Source organism: Barbatula barbatula (assembly GCF_947034865.1).
Source record: "Barbatula barbatula genome assembly, chromosome: 18".
NCBI classification, from domain to species: domain Eukaryota; kingdom Metazoa; phylum Chordata; class Actinopteri; order Cypriniformes; family Nemacheilidae; genus Barbatula; species Barbatula barbatula.
Window position 1 is genome coordinate 11,036,670 of NC_136781.1, and position 22,802 is coordinate 11,059,471.

The 22,802-nt window shown below is 38.8% G+C and overlaps 2 protein-coding genes across 4 annotated transcripts; one reads left to right on the forward strand and one right to left on the reverse strand.

Moving 5' to 3' along the window:
• Positions 1 to 51: 51 nt before the first annotated feature.
• Positions 52 to 18,133, reverse strand: ints6l (integrator complex subunit 6 like). The gene is made up of 18 exons (XM_079479846.1): positions 17,836 to 18,133; positions 17,642 to 17,719; positions 11,785 to 11,934; positions 10,133 to 10,222; positions 9,840 to 10,023; positions 9,556 to 9,684; positions 9,224 to 9,387; positions 7,493 to 7,645; positions 5,210 to 5,342; positions 5,011 to 5,105; positions 4,629 to 4,739; positions 4,178 to 4,393; positions 3,842 to 3,968; positions 3,217 to 3,359; positions 2,608 to 2,836; positions 1,888 to 2,256; positions 1,569 to 1,662; positions 52 to 1,352 (listed from the first exon to the last, which is right to left on the reverse strand). The coding sequence occupies exons 1-18, from the start codon at positions 17,944 to 17,946 to the stop codon at positions 1,250 to 1,252; spliced, it is 2,679 nt and encodes an 892-aa protein (XP_079335972.1). The 5' UTR covers positions 17,947 to 18,133; the 3' UTR covers positions 52 to 1,249.
• Positions 18,134 to 19,510: 1,377 nt separating this feature from the next.
• Positions 19,511 to 22,375, forward strand: mospd1 (motile sperm domain containing 1). Of its 3 annotated transcripts, none has more exons than XM_079479849.1 (6): positions 19,511 to 19,663; positions 20,739 to 21,012; positions 21,158 to 21,233; positions 21,309 to 21,541; positions 21,785 to 21,946; positions 22,084 to 22,375. In XM_079479849.1, exons 2-6 carry the CDS (start codon positions 20,859 to 20,861, stop codon positions 22,113 to 22,115), a joined length of 657 nt encoding a protein of 218 aa, XP_079335975.1. In that variant the 5' UTR covers positions 19,511 to 19,663; positions 20,739 to 20,858; the 3' UTR covers positions 22,116 to 22,375. The 3 variants fall into 3 exon arrangements, with proteins under 3 accessions (XP_079335975.1, XP_079335976.1, XP_079335977.1); XM_079479850.1 differs by having other exon boundaries at positions 19,655 to 19,951; XM_079479851.1 differs by having other exon boundaries at positions 19,657 to 19,817.
• The last annotated feature ends 427 nt before the right edge of the window (positions 22,376 to 22,802 follow it).

Below are 22,802 nucleotides of genomic sequence, written 5' to 3' on the forward strand. Positions count from 1 at the left end.
ATTAGTTGCAGACCTTATGTACTTTACACTTTTTAAATGTATAAATAACATGCTAATCAGATCGCTTACACCAACCAAAGCACAATTTCAACGAAAACACAACGTACACATTTTCCTTTGAAATGTTTCTTCAAGTTTTTATCGTTTTTATAAAAAAATCATAAAACTTTTTCTATACAATATCAGTTTACAAAATGCTTTATACAATTCTTAAAATATTTGTATGTTCTTGTAGGAATACCATCCAAAAATAATCTATATTATTTATCAACATTAAAAGTATACATCTGTTTTAAAAAAAATGAACAATAACAACAACTGGGTCACTAATGTACGTCTGTGAAATAAAACTACTTCGTCATCTAACTCAGATGAAAGGGTAAAGAGCATTGCTTACTGAAACACAGCCTCATCAAAGCTCTGTTGTGGACCAATTGCTCATGGCTTCATCATTTGTGTTAGAACCTTTTCTTTTAGATGAGTGTGACAGTTTTCATTAGATACTATATTGCTTATAGGACACTGCATATTGAAATATTTTGCTTAATGACACTAATCTAGTATGTGACCTTACATATTACCACAAATACAAGAACAGGCCTTTTGAGATGTCACACTGAATCCACAAACTCGAGGATCTTTGAGGATCTGACTGGATGAAACATCTGTAAAACAGTCTTAACTGTATGTTTTTGGGAGTAAAACTGAGCTTGGCATACTGATGATTGTTATTGCTTTTAAGAAATCTACTATACAACAGTGTAGCTCTCCAGACTGCTTTGAAGGTCCAACTTTGTTGTTAACCTCATGGGTTGTGGGCATTTTATGCAAACACAAATCCAACATAGGTTTTCCACACTATTCAACAATCAATCCGTCAATGTCAAAAACAGCGGACATGTAATCTACACACAAAGCAATAATTCCGCGTAACAGATATACCGACGTGTGCATTGGATGACCCTGTTATTTTACACAGTGTGTGAGACTTTGCTTTACTGGAGTGTGCTTATTCAAGAACCATCTATTATTCTTAAATGATGGTAGGTTTCAGGCCATCTCCTGGAGAACCAGAACTACTAGAACGCTCTACATTGTGAGTACTCTTTTAAATTTAATTGAGAGGTTCAGGAACAGTCTGGACCACATCTCCTCCATCCCTCGGATGGCCGGCTCTCAAACCAGGGCATTCAGCTGGCGTGGCCCGCCGCTCCTGGTGTTCATGCGTGTTTCTCAGGTGCGGGTCTCACTATCTGCCATGGATGTTGTTGAGCTGTGCAGGTAACACCTGTGTGTTCTCTATCTCCTCCAGAGCAGTCTCCAGCTGTTGGATCAGCACACGTTTCTTAAACCTGAGAGAGAGAAAGAAAGCTTAAGATACTCTTTAATACCAAATTGTCTTTGACTAGACTACAGATTTAGGCCTAGGAAGTTCTTTAAGGATTCTCAAAATTAGACTGCTAAAATTGCAAAGTGTGCACCCGATTTCAAGGGATAGTTCAACCAAAATGGTGTCACAAATGAGAAGAACATAAAAGAGATGTTGAGTACCTGAAGAGAGCTCTTACCTGGCTGCCTCTTTGATGGCATGATGAATGAAGTACCTCTGTACTGATACTGGTCCCTTCACCTCCTCCAGTAATCTAAATATCGCTTCATGATCTTCATAAAAGAATAAGGAACAGATTTTAGCCGCACACAAAAATTCTGTCATCATTTACTCACCTTCGAGTTGTTCCAAATCTGTTCTGATGATCACAGAGCAAAGAAATGTATACAGATTTGGAGTAACTTGAAGGTGAGTAAATGATGACCGAATTTTCATTTTTGGGTGAAGTATCCCTTTAAACCAGCGTATATAGAATAAATGTATAAATAGACACTCACTCCGGCCAGGCTTGCGGACCTCTTTGATGACTCGAGTGCGCAGCTCTGCATTACTACCCTCTAGAGGAATCATAACTATAGTGCCCTGTTCCGGAGCGTCACCTCCGTTTCCCTCCATCGCCTCCTCTTGGCTTGGAGGACTCAGGTCCTCACAGTTCTGTGTATGATCGGAGGGTCTCTCATCCACACAGTTCTCCAATTCCATTCTCTCCTCCCCACCATCTGGTGTGTCCACCTCTTCCCTCTCTTCTGGGGTGGCAGATTCTCCTCCCACATCATCCACTTCTCCAGGCCAGCCATCTCCGATATCGCCGTCCGGCGTTTGCTCTCCATTACTTTCTGTGCCCGCTACATTGTTACCCTCTATTCCTGTAAAGTAAACCACATCAGGATATATTAATGCTTAATGGACGTTTTTCAATACACTGGCTAAACCACAACATTATCTCTCGACAGATGGAGGCAATCGTAAATACTACAGATTTTTTTCGAATGGTGGAAAGTTTGACTTGCAGTTCAGTAAGTGGTTTGGATGTTAGTTTAGTAACCACACTGATTCAGTTAATGCTTTATTGGGAAATGATTGGTGAAAAGAATTCAAACTACAGACCGACAGTTTGAACCCACATTTAGGTTTAATATGTTTTTTTTGGAAACCCTAGGGTACAAGATCAGGTGAAACCTTGGCTCATCTAAACCCCAAAGCTCATAGGATTTTACCTTTGTGGAGAGGAATAGGTTTGATGATTCCTTGCTGACCCTGGGTCCCTGCGGTGCCCTTGCCAAGTACATGATTTGTTATTATGGGAGGTGTTTGGGGCCGCCGCAGAAGTGGAGACATACTTCTCCGTCTCTTCAGGGCGGTGCCTGAGTTGGGATCACCTGTGTTTCCACGCTTCTTATTCTGTGGGCCTGTTACAAACTCATCTGCTTCATCTATCATCATTCCCTGATTTCAAAGAAGAAGAAAAAACATAGGAGTTAGCACAGGAGGCACTTTCCAGTGGGTGTGGACATGACATAGTAAAATTCAGTGCATTGAAACAATGTTCATTAGTGGAAAATCAAATGTGACCTGAACCACAAAACCAGTCATAAGTAGCACGGGTATATTTGTAGCAATAGTCAACAAAACATTGTATTGGTCAAAATGATTGTTTTTCTTTTATGTCAAAAATCATTACGATATTAAGTAAAGGTCCATGTTGATGCCCCATTAAGTTATTTTGTAAATTTGAAAAAATATATATATATTTGGAAATCTCAATTTAAATAAATTGACTCTTATGTTTTGTGGTCCAGGGTCACATATGTTAGACAAACAAGCACCTTCTTGTCCTGTTTGAATGGGTTGCCAAATGTGTGCAGTCGTTTGGGTTGATCCGTATCAATCTCACGCAGAGGTGATGGCATCATCTTCAAATACTCCTGATAATTTCCCATCTGCCCCACTGGAATACTGTGTAAAGAGTCTGTGGAGTAACATAAAAAACCTTTGATTAATGGGTAATCTATAAAAGTAGTTTTAAATAAGAAAACTGTTGCCATGTTAAATGCATATTGTCGTTGTTAAAGGTTTAGTTCACCCCAAAATGAAAATACTTTCATCAATAACTCTTTATTGATGAACTTATTCATCAATAAACCTCATTTTGTTTCAAACCTGAAGACTTTCTTTCTTCAGAACAGAGAACACAAAAGATATTTTGAAGAACGTTAATAAACAACAACCGAACCCCATTGATTCTAATGTTGGGAGACAAAAGATACATTTTCTTTCGTGTTACACTGAAGAAAGCATCATATACTGGGTTTGAATTACATGAGGGTGAATAAATGATAACTACATTTTTTTTGTGTGTGATCTATCCCTTTAAAATTTCATGATATCTGACGTGTTTCGACAGATTTTAGTCAAACTAAAAACTTTGCATTTATGCCTTAGTGAATTTACCATCATCTTGGCCTCTGAGGAGCTTCTGTGTTGTCCTCAACAGGTTGGAACGCATGCGAGTCACTTGATCTAACAGATTCCGTCGTGGAATATCATAGGCATTCCTGTAGGCCTGGGGCTTTAAATCCTTGAAAAGAAGGAAAATAGATTCACATGTTATTTTACATATACTTATGACTTGACATGTATGACAGACAGAGACATTCAAACAGACATTATTCTACCATTATCATATTACAAAATCAGTCTAACTTGTAATAAATCCAATATGACCCACACACATGAACAGGAAAAATGATCTCTTCTTTAATTGAGCTCCAGTCAAATAGTGTGCACCTTGTTGAGCAGTCCGATTTGGAAACCAGCAAACTCTTTGAAATTCATGTCGATGAGTCGGAAGGGCACCTCGCCCGTGATCCCCTGCAGGAGCTGCTTGAAATCCCGGCGGTGTGCAAGAGACAGGGTGCTCGAGTGGTTCTTCACCTTGATGCCTGCTTCTGGTGGAGGCTTCTTCCCGACAGACACAATTAGACGGTCTGATTCCATCTTTGCCTGCAGAACACACAAATAACTAAGTTCCTATACAGAACAGAACCGATATTTTCCAGTTTCTAACTAAATACACTGTCACATGCATTAAACACATTTAATGCATGTGACAGTGTGATTCTTCATCAAAATGAACAGCACAGTGTTTAATATTTGTCATCACGACTTATTGCATCTAATCTATTAAGATAAAAATACCATTCTTTTATCTGTCAGTGAACAGAGCAGATATGCTCACCTGTTGACTGAGCTTTTTAAGATAGGAAATGACACTGTAGCTCAGACCACAATCCATGTTGTCTGAGATGAGATTGGGGGCTCCCATCATCCTCAGCGCCTTCTTGAGAGGCTGCAATCAGACAAAGAGAAGGAGAGACAAAGGAAGTGATAATGAGGACACACTCAGCATGAATCTGCACATCTGAGCACATACAGTACGCTTGACCTCAATACAGTAGTTAACAGACAATAGAACAAATCCAACTCAATGATAGAGGTCGGTGATAGAATCCACATGAACTGTACATCGCACCAATTTATATGCACAGAGAAGATTGCTATCTTGCATGCAAATCACTTCTGTCTTCTGTGCAAAACTCGGGCAAGCCGCAATGTCTCACCAGGAGAAAGTACGGAGGCGTGGACTTAAGGTACATTTCAAATGCCTGCCGCCACTTGAGGTTTGGTTTCAGCTTGTGCACCTTAAACAAATCCTCTGTCAAGAGAAAATGAGAAGATGCATTTACAATATATAAATAAGTTATGAGAATATCTTTATTTGAACATTCGATGGAAATAGACAGGTGGAAACTCTCATACCGAGAAGCGGCAACAGAACGGGAAAGTTGTAAGGCATGACGAAGAGGTTGACGCAGGTTAGAGAAGTGCTGGCTTTCAGGTAACCGAACGGGTGGGCTACATCACTGTGTTTTCCACTGCAGTTCACAAACACCTGGGTGACAGAGAAGAGGAGTTAAACACTGTTTACTTTCTCTCTCCTGAGAGCCCTGATCTCACATGACATTTATCAATGCCTCATTAAGGCAGAAGGTGCCTTAGAGACCAGTCCGCTATAGTTGTCCCTATATATATGCTGGAAAATAAATGAGTTGCTTTCATTTAGCATTTCGTTACTGTTTTGCTAAGTGAGTCCCTGTGTTGCTTGATGGCTATTACAAAAATATTTGTTTTTGTTTTTTGAAAAAACATAAACTGGGAAAAGGCATTAATTAAGGTATTTATAAGTACTGTTATACTTTAAATATAGTAACATACACTATATAAACTATGTGGCACAAACTTATCTTCCGGTGGATCCCCGCAAATAATCAATAACTGTTGAGTCATTTCAATTTAATAAAATGAATATACAATAAAATATGAATGAATAGTATAAGTAGTATAGTCAATCATTAAATATTTATAAATTAAATATAAAATAAACTGTAACCAAACGAAGTTAGTATCAGGCCAGGTGCATGCATCCGACGAAAACATCTATACATTTGTAGTTTATATATAGTTTAAGTAAATATACACAGTCATTGCTCTTTTGTACTAGATGTTTTAAAAAAAATATATATATATAAAAACGTACATATAATTAATAGTGCTGTCTTATCGATTCCGAAATAAATGTTGTGCTTATATGTTTATATGTAAATATAAAAACACAAACATATATATTTAGGAAATGTGTGTAATATATACGCATTTATATTGGTACATAATGTCAATTATATTTAAGTATAAATGTATATTTATGTGAAGGTTAAATGATCACTAACAATACTAACAACTAACAATATTCCTCCCAAATTTCAAATAAAAATATTGTTTCTATTTGCATGTATTTGCAGAAACAGGTCAAAATACCAGAAAAGATGCTCTGTATTTTTTAGACCTCAAATACCGCAAAGATAACAAGTTCATACACTCAGTCACAAGTACACTTGTAAGCATTAATACAGTAGGATTTCTACATGTATTTAGGAAAAGTTCAATAAAAGGTTCATGCGTCTTGTCATGCTGTCAGTCTTTCACATTGCTGATGCATGACTTTATGTCATTCCTGACGTTTGATTTTGTTGAAATTCAACAGACACTAGACTGGAATGGCCCGAATACATCTAGAAATGCTGATTTGAAATGACAATAATTTTGAATGGTCTCTCAATTCTTTTTGCGGCTGTATGTGTGTACATATACATATACACAACACACACATACTGTATATTATATGAACACAAAAAATATTTTTGGAAAAAATAGATTTGACAGCACTAGAAATTTGTTTTCCTGTCACTGTCATGTGTGAGTCATTTCTAAGAACCTCGAGTCTCTTTTTCAACTTTTTTTAACACTTAAAGGTAAACTCCCCCCAAAAGCACCAGATTTTAGTAATGTTTTGGTTCTGTTGAACACACAAGAAGATATTTTGAGGAATATAGGAAAACAGACAGTTCTGGGGCACTTTTGACTACCATTCAAATTTGTCCTACAATGGAAGTCAATGGTGCTTCTGAACTGTTGGTTGCTAACATTATAACAAAATATCTCTCTTTGTATTCAATCGATGTGATCATTCAATGTATACATGTTTGGAACAACTAGAGAACAACAAGAAGAATTTTCCTTTTTGGGTGGAGTATTCCTTTAAAGGAAGAGTTGGGAATTTTCAAATTTGGATATTACTAAACTATTACTTTAAATAAAAACGTCACTGCGAGTTTTCCCCCAAGCGGTGGCCATTAAAAAAGTAATGGAAGAGAAGCTATAACCACTATGAGCAATAATAACAGTGATGCTTGCCAAATGAGGTTTGACCAATCACAAGATACAGGCCTTATACAACCTTGACTCTAAATGTGTTTAAAACATCAAACCTAGAATTGAAAACATATTGTAGGCGTTTGTATTCTACATTCCAGTTAATATGAAAACGAAACGCCCACGGTTTCTTTTTCCTCTTTTCATAGCAACACCATGACATATTCCTCCATGAAACTGTACTGCACCCAGCCGGCAGTCTGAGGCTTGTAAAATATCACATGCTAAATACAGCTATAACAAATGAAATGGTTGTGTGAAATGCCAAACCACCTGCCAGCACATGTGAGGAGATTTCCTCTCCAAGATGTATTGTGTGAGCGGCGAAGGTTCCAACTCATATTTGTCAAACGGCAGTTTGTCGATAACCATCGGCTCACAGTCCACACAGGAAAACCTCACCACAGGATGGGAACTGCGAGGTGGCTGAAAAGCGAAAGATGTGTCATTACACAGAAATCCACAATGGGTTTACAGAGGATATATATCTGATAAATTACAGTTCATCCTGTTATCACAGTGCCAGTGGATAATGATCCATGTGTTTCTGGCACATGACAACACAAGCTGTTCAGTCCCTCAGCAGATATTCTCATAACAGACTCGCTGAACTCTAAATAAACCAAAGGAATAGTTTTGTCACCAAGTGCTGTGAGCCAAATGAGATGTGAAATTTGTGAATAAACTTAAACTGTTGTGTAAACGAGAAGTTGTGCTTCAGGGTGTATTTCTGCTGAAGTAAAAGCAGGTTCTCAGACTTTTTACCACACCTGCCAATGGGTGAAAAATATTCCTTACTGGTCACAAAACTGTGCTTTAAAAAACAATATATATATACCTTTTTAGTCCTATAAAAACTTAATTATTTATAACTTATTTTATTTATTTTTATGGATTACATATTTATTTTAGTGTGTCACATGGCATGGAAAATGTGGGCAGCAAAAGTATTGAAATTTGTAGAAATTTGCTATATTATTTGAAATATTATTTATTGAAATAGTTAAAGTTATAGGTGAGGTGAGTGATAGGTCGATGCAGGCAGAAAGATGCTTTTTTCCAGTATGTGATACAGTATACATTTTTGTTTTAAAATATGTTTCATAGTTTTTTGCAGTAAATAGATGATTTTAACACTTTGAAAAGTTATGTATAGTCAAAGTTTTAGGTCAATGCAGAGTCATACTTTCTTTTCCCAAAGTGTAGCATAATTTTAGTTTTTTTATATATTTTAAAATAATTTCAACAGATTTTTAAACGTTAAGCATTATCTTATTTCATACTGCAATAAGCAATTTTTCGCATATCGTCTAATGGAAATGAAAGGGTCATCAGGCTTATTTACATTTTCTCGTCTTGCATGAAAGGACGAATGTAAACATGACATGCATTGACAACACAAAGAATTCAATTAAATTTAAAACAAACATGGGCAGCTTCATTTGGCATTTGCTATTAGACACATTGCTAACTACATATGCACCTACACGGTAAGTGTTAAAGCTCTGTTAAGCATGCAGGCCGGTGCTTTAGCAGTCGAATTTTGTTGGCTAACGCTCTCACGCTGCCCACAAGATGAGCTGAGCTGTGGCACTTTGGCACAGCACCAGTTGCTGTCTCTACAGTGCACTTGTTCAAGAAAGAATAGACATTGAGGGGGTGGGAAACCTCAGGACAGTGAAGCTTTTTCTCATGTTACCACCTCTTTATCTCCTTTCAGCCCCCTTATCTTCATCTCCATTCATCAGCGAAGTTTGAGTGTGAAAGCTAACCTTTAGTTTTCAGAGGTCTTTACCTTTGGCAAATAAATTGCTTCATCCACTTTCCGCTTGTATCAGCAGATACTAACACACCTATAACCTCTTTTGCAACCCTCTGCCTGGTACTTTTCTATTTCAATGCGCAAGACAATGCCAATGACCCGGAGTTAAATAAATGGCTGACTGGCTATAGGAAGTACAGCACTTTCGACAATATTAAAGTAAAAATTGTTTTGTTATTTACCAGAGTGGGGGAGTTCTGGTCAGGCCAGAAGGATTCTGGTATTGGCCAGTGACCCACAGGTACCCCCGTCTTGGGGTTTGGTCGGACATAGATGAGCTTGTGACAGCTGTGCCAGGGTTGTGGACTGAAGGAGGTCAAAGGACGGGCAGGATCCACTAATCCATCTGTACCAAGAGAATGTTTGAACAATGTTGAGTAATCTGGAAAATGCATGTTTGTCCGCATTGTGTATTGATAACATTATAAATATTTACAAGGTTGGCATAAAATCACACTACCTTGTTGTCTTTAAAATGGTGTGTCATCACTGTGAGATGCACATTTGTACCTACCTTCACCTATTGCAGGTGGATCTGGACCGCTTTTCTCAAAGTGTATTACAACTCCACTTAAAACCTTTTGGACAAGAGACTCAAGGCACTGGTTCAGCATCCTTTGTGTCCGTACACAGTAAGAACGACCTTTTAGAGAGAGAGTGAGAAAAAGACACACATGACAAACCAAAAACAAAGTTTTAAAAAGCGTTTATTTATAATGAAGAATATACATTATTTACTAATATGAAATGTTCTCGCTGGTTGAATTTACTGCCAATGGAAGTCTGTATGTACTGTACCTCCAGTGACCTCACACATCTGAGTGATAGCAGACTCATCGGTGGGCACACTGCCCAGCTGCTCCCCATCGGTCACAGCTAACCCCGGTAGCCGCAGCACCAGGGCGAAGAGTCGCTGGTCCCAGCGGAACGGCTCTTTGGTCAACTCGCTGCCCGGCAAGGGAGAATTCAGTGGCAGGTGTAGCTAAAGGGTGAAAAAGACAGACATCCTAAAGAATTACGGTATCATAATACATCAAAAGAGTTATATCCATGTACCAACTGAGGAACATTTATTGCCATTTGTCTCTCACCTCCTCAGCAACCCCAGAACTGTGTGTCAGTTTGTTTCCGTCTGTTATCGTAATAATGACTGATGGCTCCAGGAAGAAAGGGTTCCGACCCTAGAATAAAGGATATCATTTCCAAACTGCTAAAATGTGAAATATTTGAGACCGTTGATCAAAATGATTTTGCCTTTTTCTATCAACAATAACAAAACATAGTACCTATGATTTATCAGAACAACAATTTGAGTGCCACTTTCTGTTTATACAAAGGAGATTCAGATAGAACCCCACCAAATGCAATGTGTTGCAATGAATCTCACTTTTCAGTTAAATTATAAGCATACCATAGCATGTCAACTTCATTTCTACACAGGTCAGTGGAAATCTATCTCTTCTTTAATTGCATACATGTTGATACGTAATTCATAATGCATAACTATATAATATACTCAATGTCGTGCCATCCCAGATGTATATGATTTGTAACCTTGTCAAATGCTCTCTCATCTTTAGGTATAGAAAAACGTCTCCTTAATGAATAAATGTTAAAATGACATCCTATCTTTAGTCAAAATTAAAATATTTGTTACTTCATATACAGTAAATATACAGTATACGTAGGTCACTAAATGTTGAAACTCTGAAAAGCGCACACATCCCGCATAGGGTAATCCAAATCACTCCTGTGTGTTAGCAAACGTCTTCTGAGATGAAGAATTCGGTGTGTGCGGAAAAAAACTGATACCCGTAAGACATCTAAACTCACAAAATGACAAGTATAGTGACAATATAACTCATATAAGGTCATGTAGTGACAAATATTTTATAAAATATTAGTTTGTGTTCAACAGCAGAAAGGAAGCCTATACATTTAGGGTGGCATGAGGGTGAGAAATTATGATTTTCTATTTTAGCTGAACTATTTCTTTAATTGTGTGAGCACAAGATGCACATCTCTATCTTTCCTTAAGGGGTCAGCACTGAGTTACTCACTTCAGCTTTCACTAAAAACCTAAGGGTTATCACACACTCTCTCTGTCTGTCTGCTATTTCAGGTAGCCTAATCCAGCCTGCTCTTTCAGACTTTTTACAGATACCATATACGCTATAAACTCAAACAAATAATCCAGTTAAATGTTGTTCCTTATTTATTTTAACAATTCAACAAAGTGTAGATGACACTGGTCTTCTATTGAAATTGTCTCTGTTGTTAAAGGCATCTCTACTACAAATCCTCTCTGAATGGATGTTATTTATTGCAGCGTCAGGTTTGCAGCTTTGGACCACAGAATATTTTCCCATATGTTCTCTGGGTCACTCTTATGCATTCTGGCAAAATTTACATGAGCTGTAATATAGTTATTTTTAAGTAATGGCTTCATTCCAGCCACTTTCTCATAGAGGAACATTTTATGCAAAACTCCAGTACACGCTGACTGGAAATTCTCTGATTCGTTTGCTTTTAAACTGGTTTGCTAAGTACATTTGAGGTGAAGGGCCTTGATATTTGACTATTTAAATATAAAATTTGGTTTGATAATTTGTGACAATATTCCTTTCACTTGTTCAATGACATATAGAGTAAGTTACTTTAATAACTATATATAATCTACTAATAATATATGATATTAAATATTAGTGGGCTCGCTGAGTACTAAGGGGGATGTCATTATTACCTGACCATAGTTGTCAATGCCAGAGACTAATCTGTTGAGATTAAGCAGGTCGAAGGCAGTACGGAGAGCGTGACCCAGTGACGTCAATCCAGATGCCTGCAGGTTCTTCAGCTCACTCATGAATGTGGCATGATTCTCTTTCCAACCCGCCTACAACATACATCAACACACACAGAAGTGATGTAAATAGTTGTGTAACCTTGGAAACCCTTTGGATGGTGACATCACTTACTGGACGTCATTCACATGAATAGTTCCTCTTAAACAACAGTTAAAGGAATAGGCTCGTTCGTCTTCCAAATGAAAATTCTGTCATCATTTACTAACCCTGTTGTCATTTTAAACCTGTGTCATTTCCTTTTTTTTCTGCAAAACACGAATGAAGAAGTTTTGAAGAATGTTGATAACCAAAAACCGCTGGTCCCCAATGAATGCAAATTAGAAACCAATGCAACTCAATAGGGACCAATGTTTTTCTGTTATTAACATTTTCTAAATTCTATTCTTTTGTGTTCTGCAGAAGAAAGAAAGTCATACAGGTTTGAAAGAGGGTGTGCAAATATTGACAGAATTTCAATTTCAACTTTATTCCTTTAAGAATGTATAACAAAACATCAATGATTTTAATGAACCATAGAACAAAATCACGTTTAAGTTTGTATTTCATATAAAAAAATTACATAAAGTTAAAAGTTAAGCAAAAGACATCTGGCCAGTTCTTGGTTTTCAAACTTAGTCAAACATTTCTGTAGTTGCTGAATTGCACCTGTGGTTACTGCTGGGACGTTTGTGAACTGACTCACAAACCAGTTTTGAAACAAAATAAACAAAATATACATTTTAGTTTGGTCCAAAAACCATTTCATTTAAAATGTCATCAAATATTACCCATACAAAAAGTCCCAGTGTTTTCATTCATTTCACACTCTTTCATCTTGCAAGATAAAGTGCATAAAAGATAACCTACAGATGATACATAATAGGACATAATAACAAGAGATGGAAAACGTTGGAGAAAAAACAAAAAAACATTAAAGTACAGTCAGACAATGGGTGTGTGTGTGTGTGTGTGAATGAGTACTGTTTTGTTTGTGTCTGCTAGTTGCATATGTGCATATATGTAGGCAGGCTCGTACAGATCTGCTGCATAAGGTTTAATTTGTGCTATTTTTAAAAAAAACATTAAGTGGTTACTAACCACATTGCTTCTCGCTGCAAAAGAATACAGTCATTACAGTACTTCTAAGAGAGAAAAACAATATAATGAGTTCAGATGCCGAGAACAGAGGTTAACAGTTCACTAAATCTGCTTTTACAAATGATTCCTGCTTCACGCTACATTACTCAGTGTGAATAAATTAACACATTATATAATCACGCATACATTGTAAATCCAAAAATAGCAGAGGACTTAACAGGTGTTGTGTGTAGCCAACTATTTTTGAGAACAAATTTGCAGCCAGAAGTGAAATATATTAAATATGTATTAATAACATGTGGGTTAGGTTATATTGTTTATGACTAGCTGTGTATAAAGACAATCAAAGTCTACACTGTAAAGATTTTTGCTGTAGTTATGCAGCTAGTTGCCAGTAACTTACTGTCGATTTATATTGATCTAATTTATTGTCGTTTAATGAATATCAAACATTAACAAGTCTTTGTTTTTACAGAAAAAAAGATAAAATAACAGCCTCATGCAAAGCATTCTGGGAACCAGAAATCCACATAAACCTTTTTCTGTTTTTAATCTAATTTTGGTTCCCAGAAGAGGCAAAAAGGATAAAGACTTGTTAATGTTTAATGATCATTTATCTTTGAACAAACTGTTGCCAGTAAATTACATAAATGTAAAACTATAGTAAGTTACTGGCAAACTGCTGCCAGCAATACTGTAATTTCTACAGAAAATGTTTACAGTGTATGGAATGTTCTCATTTAGATTGTGTGTGTGTGCGTGTTGAGGGCACCGTAGTACAAAGCAGGCAGAGCTTGGTCGGTAGGGGGCTTGAGGGTTTAGTTTAATGTCCATGTATGGAGCAAAAAAAGAAAGGCTTCAAGCGTGAGATCTTCTAACTGGCACTCAATAATTCAAGCAACAGAGTAATTCTATTTTTTCCCCTCCCTCTTTCGTTCTCCGCGCATTAACAATTTATTGACTGTGAAGATGTGTGACTGCAATCAGACCCTCCTTAATCACATGCTTGCCCATCGAGGCAGAAGAAGATGGGAGAGAATAAGGAATGTGAACACGGAGTAAAGAGCCAAGAGACAGGATAATACCTCAATTGTAGCTTTAAGAGAGGAAATGTGAAATCAAACCCTTCGTTAAAGAATGGAAAGCCAAAGCGATCCAGCCGAGGAAAGAAAACATTATGAACCATCTCATTGATAAAAATCTCACATTTTGCCTTCAAAAAATGAAGCGGGTTAATATTTCTTGCATTGTAATATTTTTATGACAATGAAGCACATTTCCACCTTATGTTTTGATTAAATTTTTACAGAAATAAGAATTATAGTGATGTAAAAAGTGCTCTTTCATGCATTCATTATTTTCTACACAATTGTTTTCTTTTTCCTTTTTATTCTCCACTTGAGTGCATTTCTTGACAACTTTCAAGCGATTCACCCATATATGTCCCTCAAAGCTAAATGTATACGCTGACCATAAGTAATACTGTTCAACAAACAGAAAGCTGCGTTATTTACAATACTGTGTTATATCTTTGTCTCCAAATTAGCATGCCATAAAACATGCCCCTCCGAGCGCAGGACAGGTGGCAGAAACAAATGAGCATTTCTACATAAACTGACAGATAAGTGCTTGTTCACCGTTAAGATCCTCTTCTGAGGAAACCAGCCATATAAATACAGCTCTTGTGATCGTGGAGGACGAATCATCAAAACAGAAAAAACACGTGACACCCAGGATGAATTCACACAGCACACGCGGGATAAGCACTGCTGGGAGCGACTGCCCTTATGGCCTTAGTATTATTCAGGGATCAGGTTGCCTCGTTTCCAGGTTTTAATCTCTAGTACTGCCTAAAGGTTGAGCTGATCATAGATAACCATTGCACTTGGTTACACACAACCACCCGTTTTGCAGGAGTAGGGTCGGTTTGCAGGGCGATGATTGTAGTCATGTGGGATGAGGTCTTGAAAAGTCGAGCAGGGACTAGAACTGTCCCTCTAATGGTATGAGAGCTGTGAACCGTCTCATTACAGGGCACGGATGGATCTCCATAATATATCAAGCATCTATAAAGATTACAAAATATCTGTTCTATGAACTCTACATGTGAATGAGGCTTGTGTGTTTCTGAAGGAATATTTGGCCTTCCTATCTGTCAAGAGAAGAAACAAAAGCCACTCCAGCGCAACAAGATTCACGGCGAGATAAGGCATGTTTCACATGCCGGTACGATAAGGCACAACTTTATTAGTCTAGTCTTTATTAGAAGATTAGTCTAACTTCACTTTTATATGAAGTCAGTTGAATTCATTAGAATGCATAAGGCCCAAGACCCAAGAATAATGTGCTGTGACCCCCATATCCCCAGCAGTTAGAAGAGCCCACACACGTGATTTTACACCCGCATTTGCTTTTTTCCATCAATCAAGCACAGACACCAAACAAATCAATCAGATATACAGTTTACAAAAAGTTGACTCATCTGAGTTTGTCTAACAATGAGCAGATGATGTACCTTTACACACTGCCACGTAGTACATTTCAAGCAGTGATTGACAAAAACACCCATGTTAACTTAACAACAATGAGAGAGCGCACAAACAGGAAAAGAGAGCTTTATGGAGACTGGAGGCTGACTGAAACTCTTCACTGATTAGCTGCTGAAAATCTCATGAATAATTGACAGGAAATAAAAAAGCCAGTCTGTCAGACACAGAGACCAGATTCTTGCTCGGCTGGTACTTGCCCAGCGTATTCTTGTCGAGAACTGGGTTAGTCTGGTTGCTAATTCTGAAGAGGCCCAGCTTGGCTGAGAAGTATTTTTTTTAAACAGACAGGAGGGACAAGCTGGCCATGAATAGCTCAGAGAAGGCTGGCCGCTTATGTAAGAGAGCGGTTATAACATTTCATAACGCTTATTTAGCATCTCAAACAAAGACCTAGTACGGAAACAATGTAACACATTTGCACTTACTCATTCTCATTAAAGTATTTAAATGGATGTAGACATATATGTATGGCTGCATGATCCATCCAGTGCATAGCGATGAGCATTACGTTATAGGCACTTGGAAGTCAGCCTCAGATTATCATGGATAAACTGAAAGAGGGTGGGAAAACTGCAGGAGACGCATGGAGTAAAAAGGTCTTCAGGAGAGTGACTGGCTACCTGCCAGATTGTCCGACTAGTGAAGCACTCAGGAGCAGCGCTACTCTCATTGTCAATGTCAAACTACAAATAAAGAATCTGGACACCGCTCTGTCACGTTAACACACCAGTAATAGCCATTATAGAGTTCTAGTCCAGGGAAGAAGAAATTATGGAGGAAAATTTTAATTCATATGAAATGATGAAACCCATCACCATGATAACCATCCAACTTAATTCACATCGGGCATTGAAGGCATTCAAAGAAATGATGAATGACTGTGTGTTTAAGGATGGTCTGAAGACTCTTAATCATACCGAATGTGTGATTCACTGTGTTATTACTATATAAATACATTAATATATACGTAACAAATATGTAATAAATTAATTACTTCTTTTTTTTGTAGAGTTGTAGTGTCAAAATGTTATTCTGACTGATTCTGGGGCAGTTGTGGCCTAGAGAGTGGGACTCGTAACCAGAAGGTCACCGTTTTGATTCTCAGCGCCAGACGGTGACTTCTTGCCTTGAGCAAGGCACCTAACCCCCGTTTGCTCCGCAGGCGCTGCAGTGCGTGTGTTCACTATCCACTGGATGGGTTAAATGCAGAGGTCACATGTGGGTTATGGGTCAGCATGGGCTTGAAGCACATTGATACACTGCAATCCTGTTTTCTATGGTCACAACATTTATTTAAAAAACATCTCAGACGTGTCCTAAACGAACAGCAGAACGATGAGCACATCACATGTGCTGCTTAATGCGGCCACATTTGATTTAAATGGTCAAATGAAATAAGCAAAATTGATGTTCTGATCGGGATGAAGCCCTGTTTCGTTCTTTCGTACAGGCATGTTTGAACTTATTCAGTGACCTAACGTGACTGTTTCCGACATAATTCATTAGTTTTGAAACCTGACAGGTATATTGTGTTTGGGAATTTTCTAAATGAGTGGGAGGGAGATGAATGTGCTGATCAAGTGGAGATGGAAGGAACTTGCGGCTTGTTTTTCCACAACCTCCTCTGAGAAAGTGCATTGCAAAATGAACCCAAGAAGCAAACAAGGCCCAGTGAGAAACATATCCTCGTTTGCTTATTGATTGCCGTTTCACAAATCAAATCACGTTGATTTGCTAAGGCTACAGTGACCAATGAGAATACGCCGAGGTTAACCACAGAGCGGATGCATGAGAAAGAGGGCACTCCGCTTGTCCAATCCGGGCCGAGCTGACCCGACAACACGTCACGCACTACGTCACGGTGGATAATAAATCTCTCCGCCTCCATCTCAGCGCTCGAGAGCTTTACCAACACAAAAGCAAAATGTCCGCCATGTTCAGAGGCTGCGCTGCTCCGGGTCTGCGGATATTTTAACAAAAAATAGCCGTTTTCGTCAACGGGATGCCGCCCGACCCGATGCTACGAACCAGAGGGACAGTAGAGTCTCACTGTCAGAAATATACCTCCGCTTTAACCACATACAAGCACAATTTAGCAGTATTTCTTTACCTTGACGCCGTATGGTGGATCATCAAATGTAACTAGCATGTACCTGTCGCCTCTACTAGCCGGGTCTCGGGCACGCAGCTGTTAAAGAAAACGAAACAATAAACATTCATTTCAACCGATCCTGTCAATAGGGATCCTTAACTCCAACAAGGTACAACAGTAAGCGGAAAAAGTCGGGGTAAAATTATGTTTACCTTCATAAAGATCTCAACCGCGCCTTTAGCAATGTCCAGATACGTCGTACCCAAATAAGTGCGCTGATTCATAGAAGCGGACGTGTCTATCAGGAAAAGTAAAATAGGCATTTTAGAATGTATAGATATACGTCTAGATGGTTGCTAAATTACCTACAATCGTCATATGACCTATCTTGCGGCCCTGGGCATGCATATATGTGTGTATATATTTTGTTATAATCAGACCCCCCCAAAAGAGGGTCGTACTGCCACCCTTTGCAGCCGCCTGATTCTCTATCTGTCTTTTCTGAGCAGTGCTGGGCTCGCGCTGTTAGAGAACTTCTCTTCCGAACATATCGAAACGCCTTCGCCCCGCCGCGGCCTCGCCATTGGCTGAGCGGAGCCGCGAAGCCACGCCCATCCAAGTATATATATGCAATGAGGTCGTGGAATGCCTCTGTCCCCTTGATTCTCCGCGCGTTAGAGCGAGACGGCGGCGAGAGATCTTGTGTGTTTCGGGTGTACTGTGTATTTTTTCAAAGGATATCTGTGTTATTGAATGTCGACGCAGTGTGATTGACATTTGTAGTACATGTTTGCTTTATCCGGTTTTATACAAGCTCACTCGTAGCCTTTCATATCATTCGACACCCCCTCGACTGATCTCGTGTAGCTTTCTCGGTGGGGGTACAGTAGTGTGGGTGATTTTTTTTAATAATTGTGCCTCCCTCACCGAGAAATCTTCAACTACTTCCACTTCTCTTCTTTAGCTCCTTAGAGAGGCTATAGTGGGGAAGCGCCATATTAACATAACAACAATCCGCCCGCGTCCGTGACAGCGAGAGGAAAAGAAACGTTGTTATAGGCGCTGGCTCCTCCTAAATCGCGCTGCTCAGTTTCCGTGGAGCATTGCTGCATATGCCCTATTGCATTTATAAATGTGGAAAAAGAGACGTAAACCACGCAGCCCTACCATAAACACGGACGAACACATGCTGCGAACCTCATAACGCGTATTAAGTATGCGCACATTTGCGGTGTTTTTAAGATGACATAACGCATTAATAGCTGAAATAGCTTTAGACCCGTGTGTGACAAGTGCCGTTGACCATTACTCTCGTTTGGTCACATTTACATAAGATTATTCTGATATAGGGGTTACCATAGTGTTGCATTAATGCAGATTTGTGTGTGTGGACTAGCCGTTAGTATTTACTTTGTTAAGGATCATTTTAATTTAACAGCAACTTACCCAATAGCATGTCCCCAGAGAGAAATGTTGTAAATATTCTCATGCATGCTGTTATTTTTTTGTATTTTATTCATTGTTTTCAACCAGTCACAACTGTTTTTTTTGTTGTTGTTTGTGTTGCCTTAAGAAGGCGGCGGTTGGCTGTCGTCTGATAAGCTTTCAATTTAAGGGCGTGCGTTTGTTTAGGATGACTACTTTAATGGATATGAACCAAAGTCACGAAATAATTAGCCTAAAATATTTTATTCTACTGAAATGCGCAAGTGGTTGCGCTAGCTGTCAAACCATAAGACTTGTTTCATGGGCAAACTCTAACCCAGAGGCCAGTCAAACTGCGGAGGCATAAAACAGTTCAAACTGTTCACACTTTAGTTATATTCCGCAAATATTTTCAAAGGAGATTACCTAAACCAAATTCAAGTACATGCGCGTTGTCGCTCTGAATCTCAATGACGTCATATGAGGACTTTGGCGGAATTCCTGAGCCCTCCAGTATCCCAGCATTCAACGGGCGACTTGCAGCGTATTGTTGACAAAGAAAAATAGGAAACGGGGTGGGATTATTTGAAATAAATATCGTTAAACGGGAGAGAGGTAAACATGTTTTTAAATCGGTTTAGCCAGACTTTTTCTAGCTAACGATTCATATATAATAAATGTTTAACGCTGTCGTTTCGATGTTATAGTTTTGTTATGCTAGCATGATACTAGGTTGACCAAGGAACCGCGTCAACATCCGATGAGAACAGTAAACAACACGGAATATTATATTGATATTAACAATAACAATGTTTGTTAATCGTTCTTCTCATTTAGTGGTCGGTTTTTCTCTGTGGTTGAGTTGAAATGACAAAAGTTTGCTAATGCGGGTAGAATGCGTTGGTATGTAACGTTACTGACATCTGTCTGAAATGGTGTAAACATTAGACATGTACATACATATCAAACTGTTGTTAAGTAATATATCACGATTTGAGGAAGGAAATTGAACATTTAGTAGAAGTAAAACCATTTAAAAGAACGTGGATGTCTGGTTAATAGCATCTAGCTCTCTGCTAGATAGCAAACAACCGCATTTCAGGAGGACAAAAGGTCTGTCACGATGATATCCGATCTCCTGTAGCCAGTCCTCAATCAATCGACGAGGATTTTTTAACTATACACAAGACACTTCTGGGTTATGGGGTTTTATTATTAAAGCGTGAAATACTGATGCTACGCCAGCTGACCATTTCACTTTAAATTCAACGGACATATTTGTTGTATTTGACAGCTGTCATGTTTTTATTGGTTTGATTGTATTGCGAAATTGCATCGAGTTCTTCGCGATTACAGTAAACATGGTCACATGACTAGCCACGTGGAGCCATATTGTTTTTGTACAGAGATCTTGGCCATCATCCATACAGCTTTATTACATTCCCACTGTTATGAGATTGAGATGACACTGTCACGTTTGGCCTTCACGTAGCTTTCAGTTTGGTTTGGCCTTCATTTTTATTTCCCAGAGCTTTTCAATAAACGGCAGACTAAAAAACAGAAGCTTTTAGTCTTGCGTGACTTTACTTTAAATCGCCCACATGCCTGTATTTCTTCTGTTTGTCCCTGTGGTCTGTATAGATCTCATGCACAAGTGTCATGAAGAAATAACCCATTTCTGTCTTTTAAGAGGTGAACGTCATGCTGCCAAAGAGCTGAAGTGGCTGCATTCAGATCTGGATCTCTACAACGTTACAGCCCAGAGAGGGAAAACGATCCAGGGAGGAGGAAGTGAGCTCCGCTTGAGCCAATGCAGCAGCAGAACCGGCAGCCTGACCTAGTGGAGGGAAGCCTTCCAGTGTTTGTGTTCCCCACTGAGCTGGTTTTCTATGGAGATGAGCAGGCTTCACATAAGCAGGTGCTCACCCTCTACAACCCTTACGAATTTGCTCTTAAATTCAAAGGTGAGTTGTTTTCTATGGGACTTTGTATCTTTTTGTCAATGCTTACTCTATTTAGTGTGTTGTAGAACAGTGGTTCTGAACAGCAGACGTTTTTGCCATTTTCATGTCTAATCTAAATACTATTATTCTTATTTCATCTTTTCAGTTCTGTGCACGGCGCCAAACAAGTATGCTGTGGTTGACGCAACTGGTGCCGTTAAACCGCAATGTTGTGTGGACATGTGAGTCTCAAGGCCACTGCACTCTCAATATTTGCATGCTTGAGCCCTTCACAAGCTTTGATTTCTTTTAAACAGCGTGATCCGCCACAGGGATGTGCGGGCCTGCCATTATGGGGTGATCGATAAGTTCCGTCTGCAGGTGTCTGAGCAGAGTCAGAGGAAAGCACTGGGCAGGAAGGAAGTCATGGCCACTTTGCTGCCCTCTGCTGCTCAGGAGCAGCCCCAGGCCCGGCCCCAGGAAGAAGAGCGCAGGATGAAGGAGCAGCTTGCCGACAGAGTGTTTTTCGAGCAGACTGCATTCCAGACAGGTGCTTATAAGGTTTCAATTAAGTCAATGAATTTTTTTATAGAATATAGGATAGTGGTGTTGGTTTTGTTCTTATCCAATTTGTGTGAGGTTTTAAAAATATTTGGTTTACCGTTCATGAAAATGTGTGTGACCAGGTCAATATGGACATTAGCACTTGCTGTTAAATGTTTTGCCACTAGAGTTACGTAGTGCTTTGCTTTCATTTTAAAACCAGTTTTATGTCTTTCTTTGCTTTGCACAGAGAGCCGTACAGCATCTGGGGGCCCCAGCCTCCTCACTGTTCTTTTAGGTCTGGTGTGTATGGCGGCCCTTATGCTCCCAACACTGGGAGAGCAGGAATCCACAGTGCCTGTCTACCTCCACTTAAGTGTTAACAAAAAACTTGTAGCTGCTTACGTCTTAGGTGAGCTAAAGTATTACCATTTTCATACGGAATCATAGAAAATTGTGTTTCCTGCAAGATCTAAAAATATTAACGAGCATACAGCATATTGGCTTCATCTGAATTTCACTCTTTTGCATTTTCTCTATTTTGCACAGGTCTTCTTACAATGGTTATTCTACGCACTTGAAATGTTGACGTGATGAAATATAGACATTCAACACAGCCAGGAGGGTTGTGAGGATGGAGGAATCATGTCCGTGAAATTCCCTCTAAACACGAACTAACTGACACAGTGAAGATGCAAATATCTAATGGGGGGAGAGCAGTGATCTTCTGTTTACAGGCTGAACAATGACGGAGCTTGCAAATGGGCCAAGCTGACTACCATGTTAGGTGGAATTGGGATTGACCACAAGTATATTAAATGAAATGTGTTGTTGTACTCCATATTTAGTGTGTCTGTGGCATTTTGTTGCATTCTCAAGACAATTTTTTTGCTGCAGGAATTGTTTTAAACACTTATTTTTTTGTGCTGCTCAGATGTTTGTCCACTGCTTAAATATTGTAGTTATCCACACAAAATAAACCAATTGATTTGTCAAAAACATCTAAAAAAAATCAATCTGCTATTCAAATATAGCCATGCTAAATACTGACCAGGTGAATCGGAGTTCATTTGACTTGAGCGATACAACAGTGTTTTGTGATAAACTTTTCATGCATTATACATCACATTTAAACTAGCGTCCCACAAATAAATTAGTGAAAGGTTTGTAAACTCAAAAGCGGATAAAAAGCATTTCCTGTCTTCCCTCTACCTGTTAATGATGATAAACGAATGTGCAAGAATGTTCTGATGTACATTTAATGCATT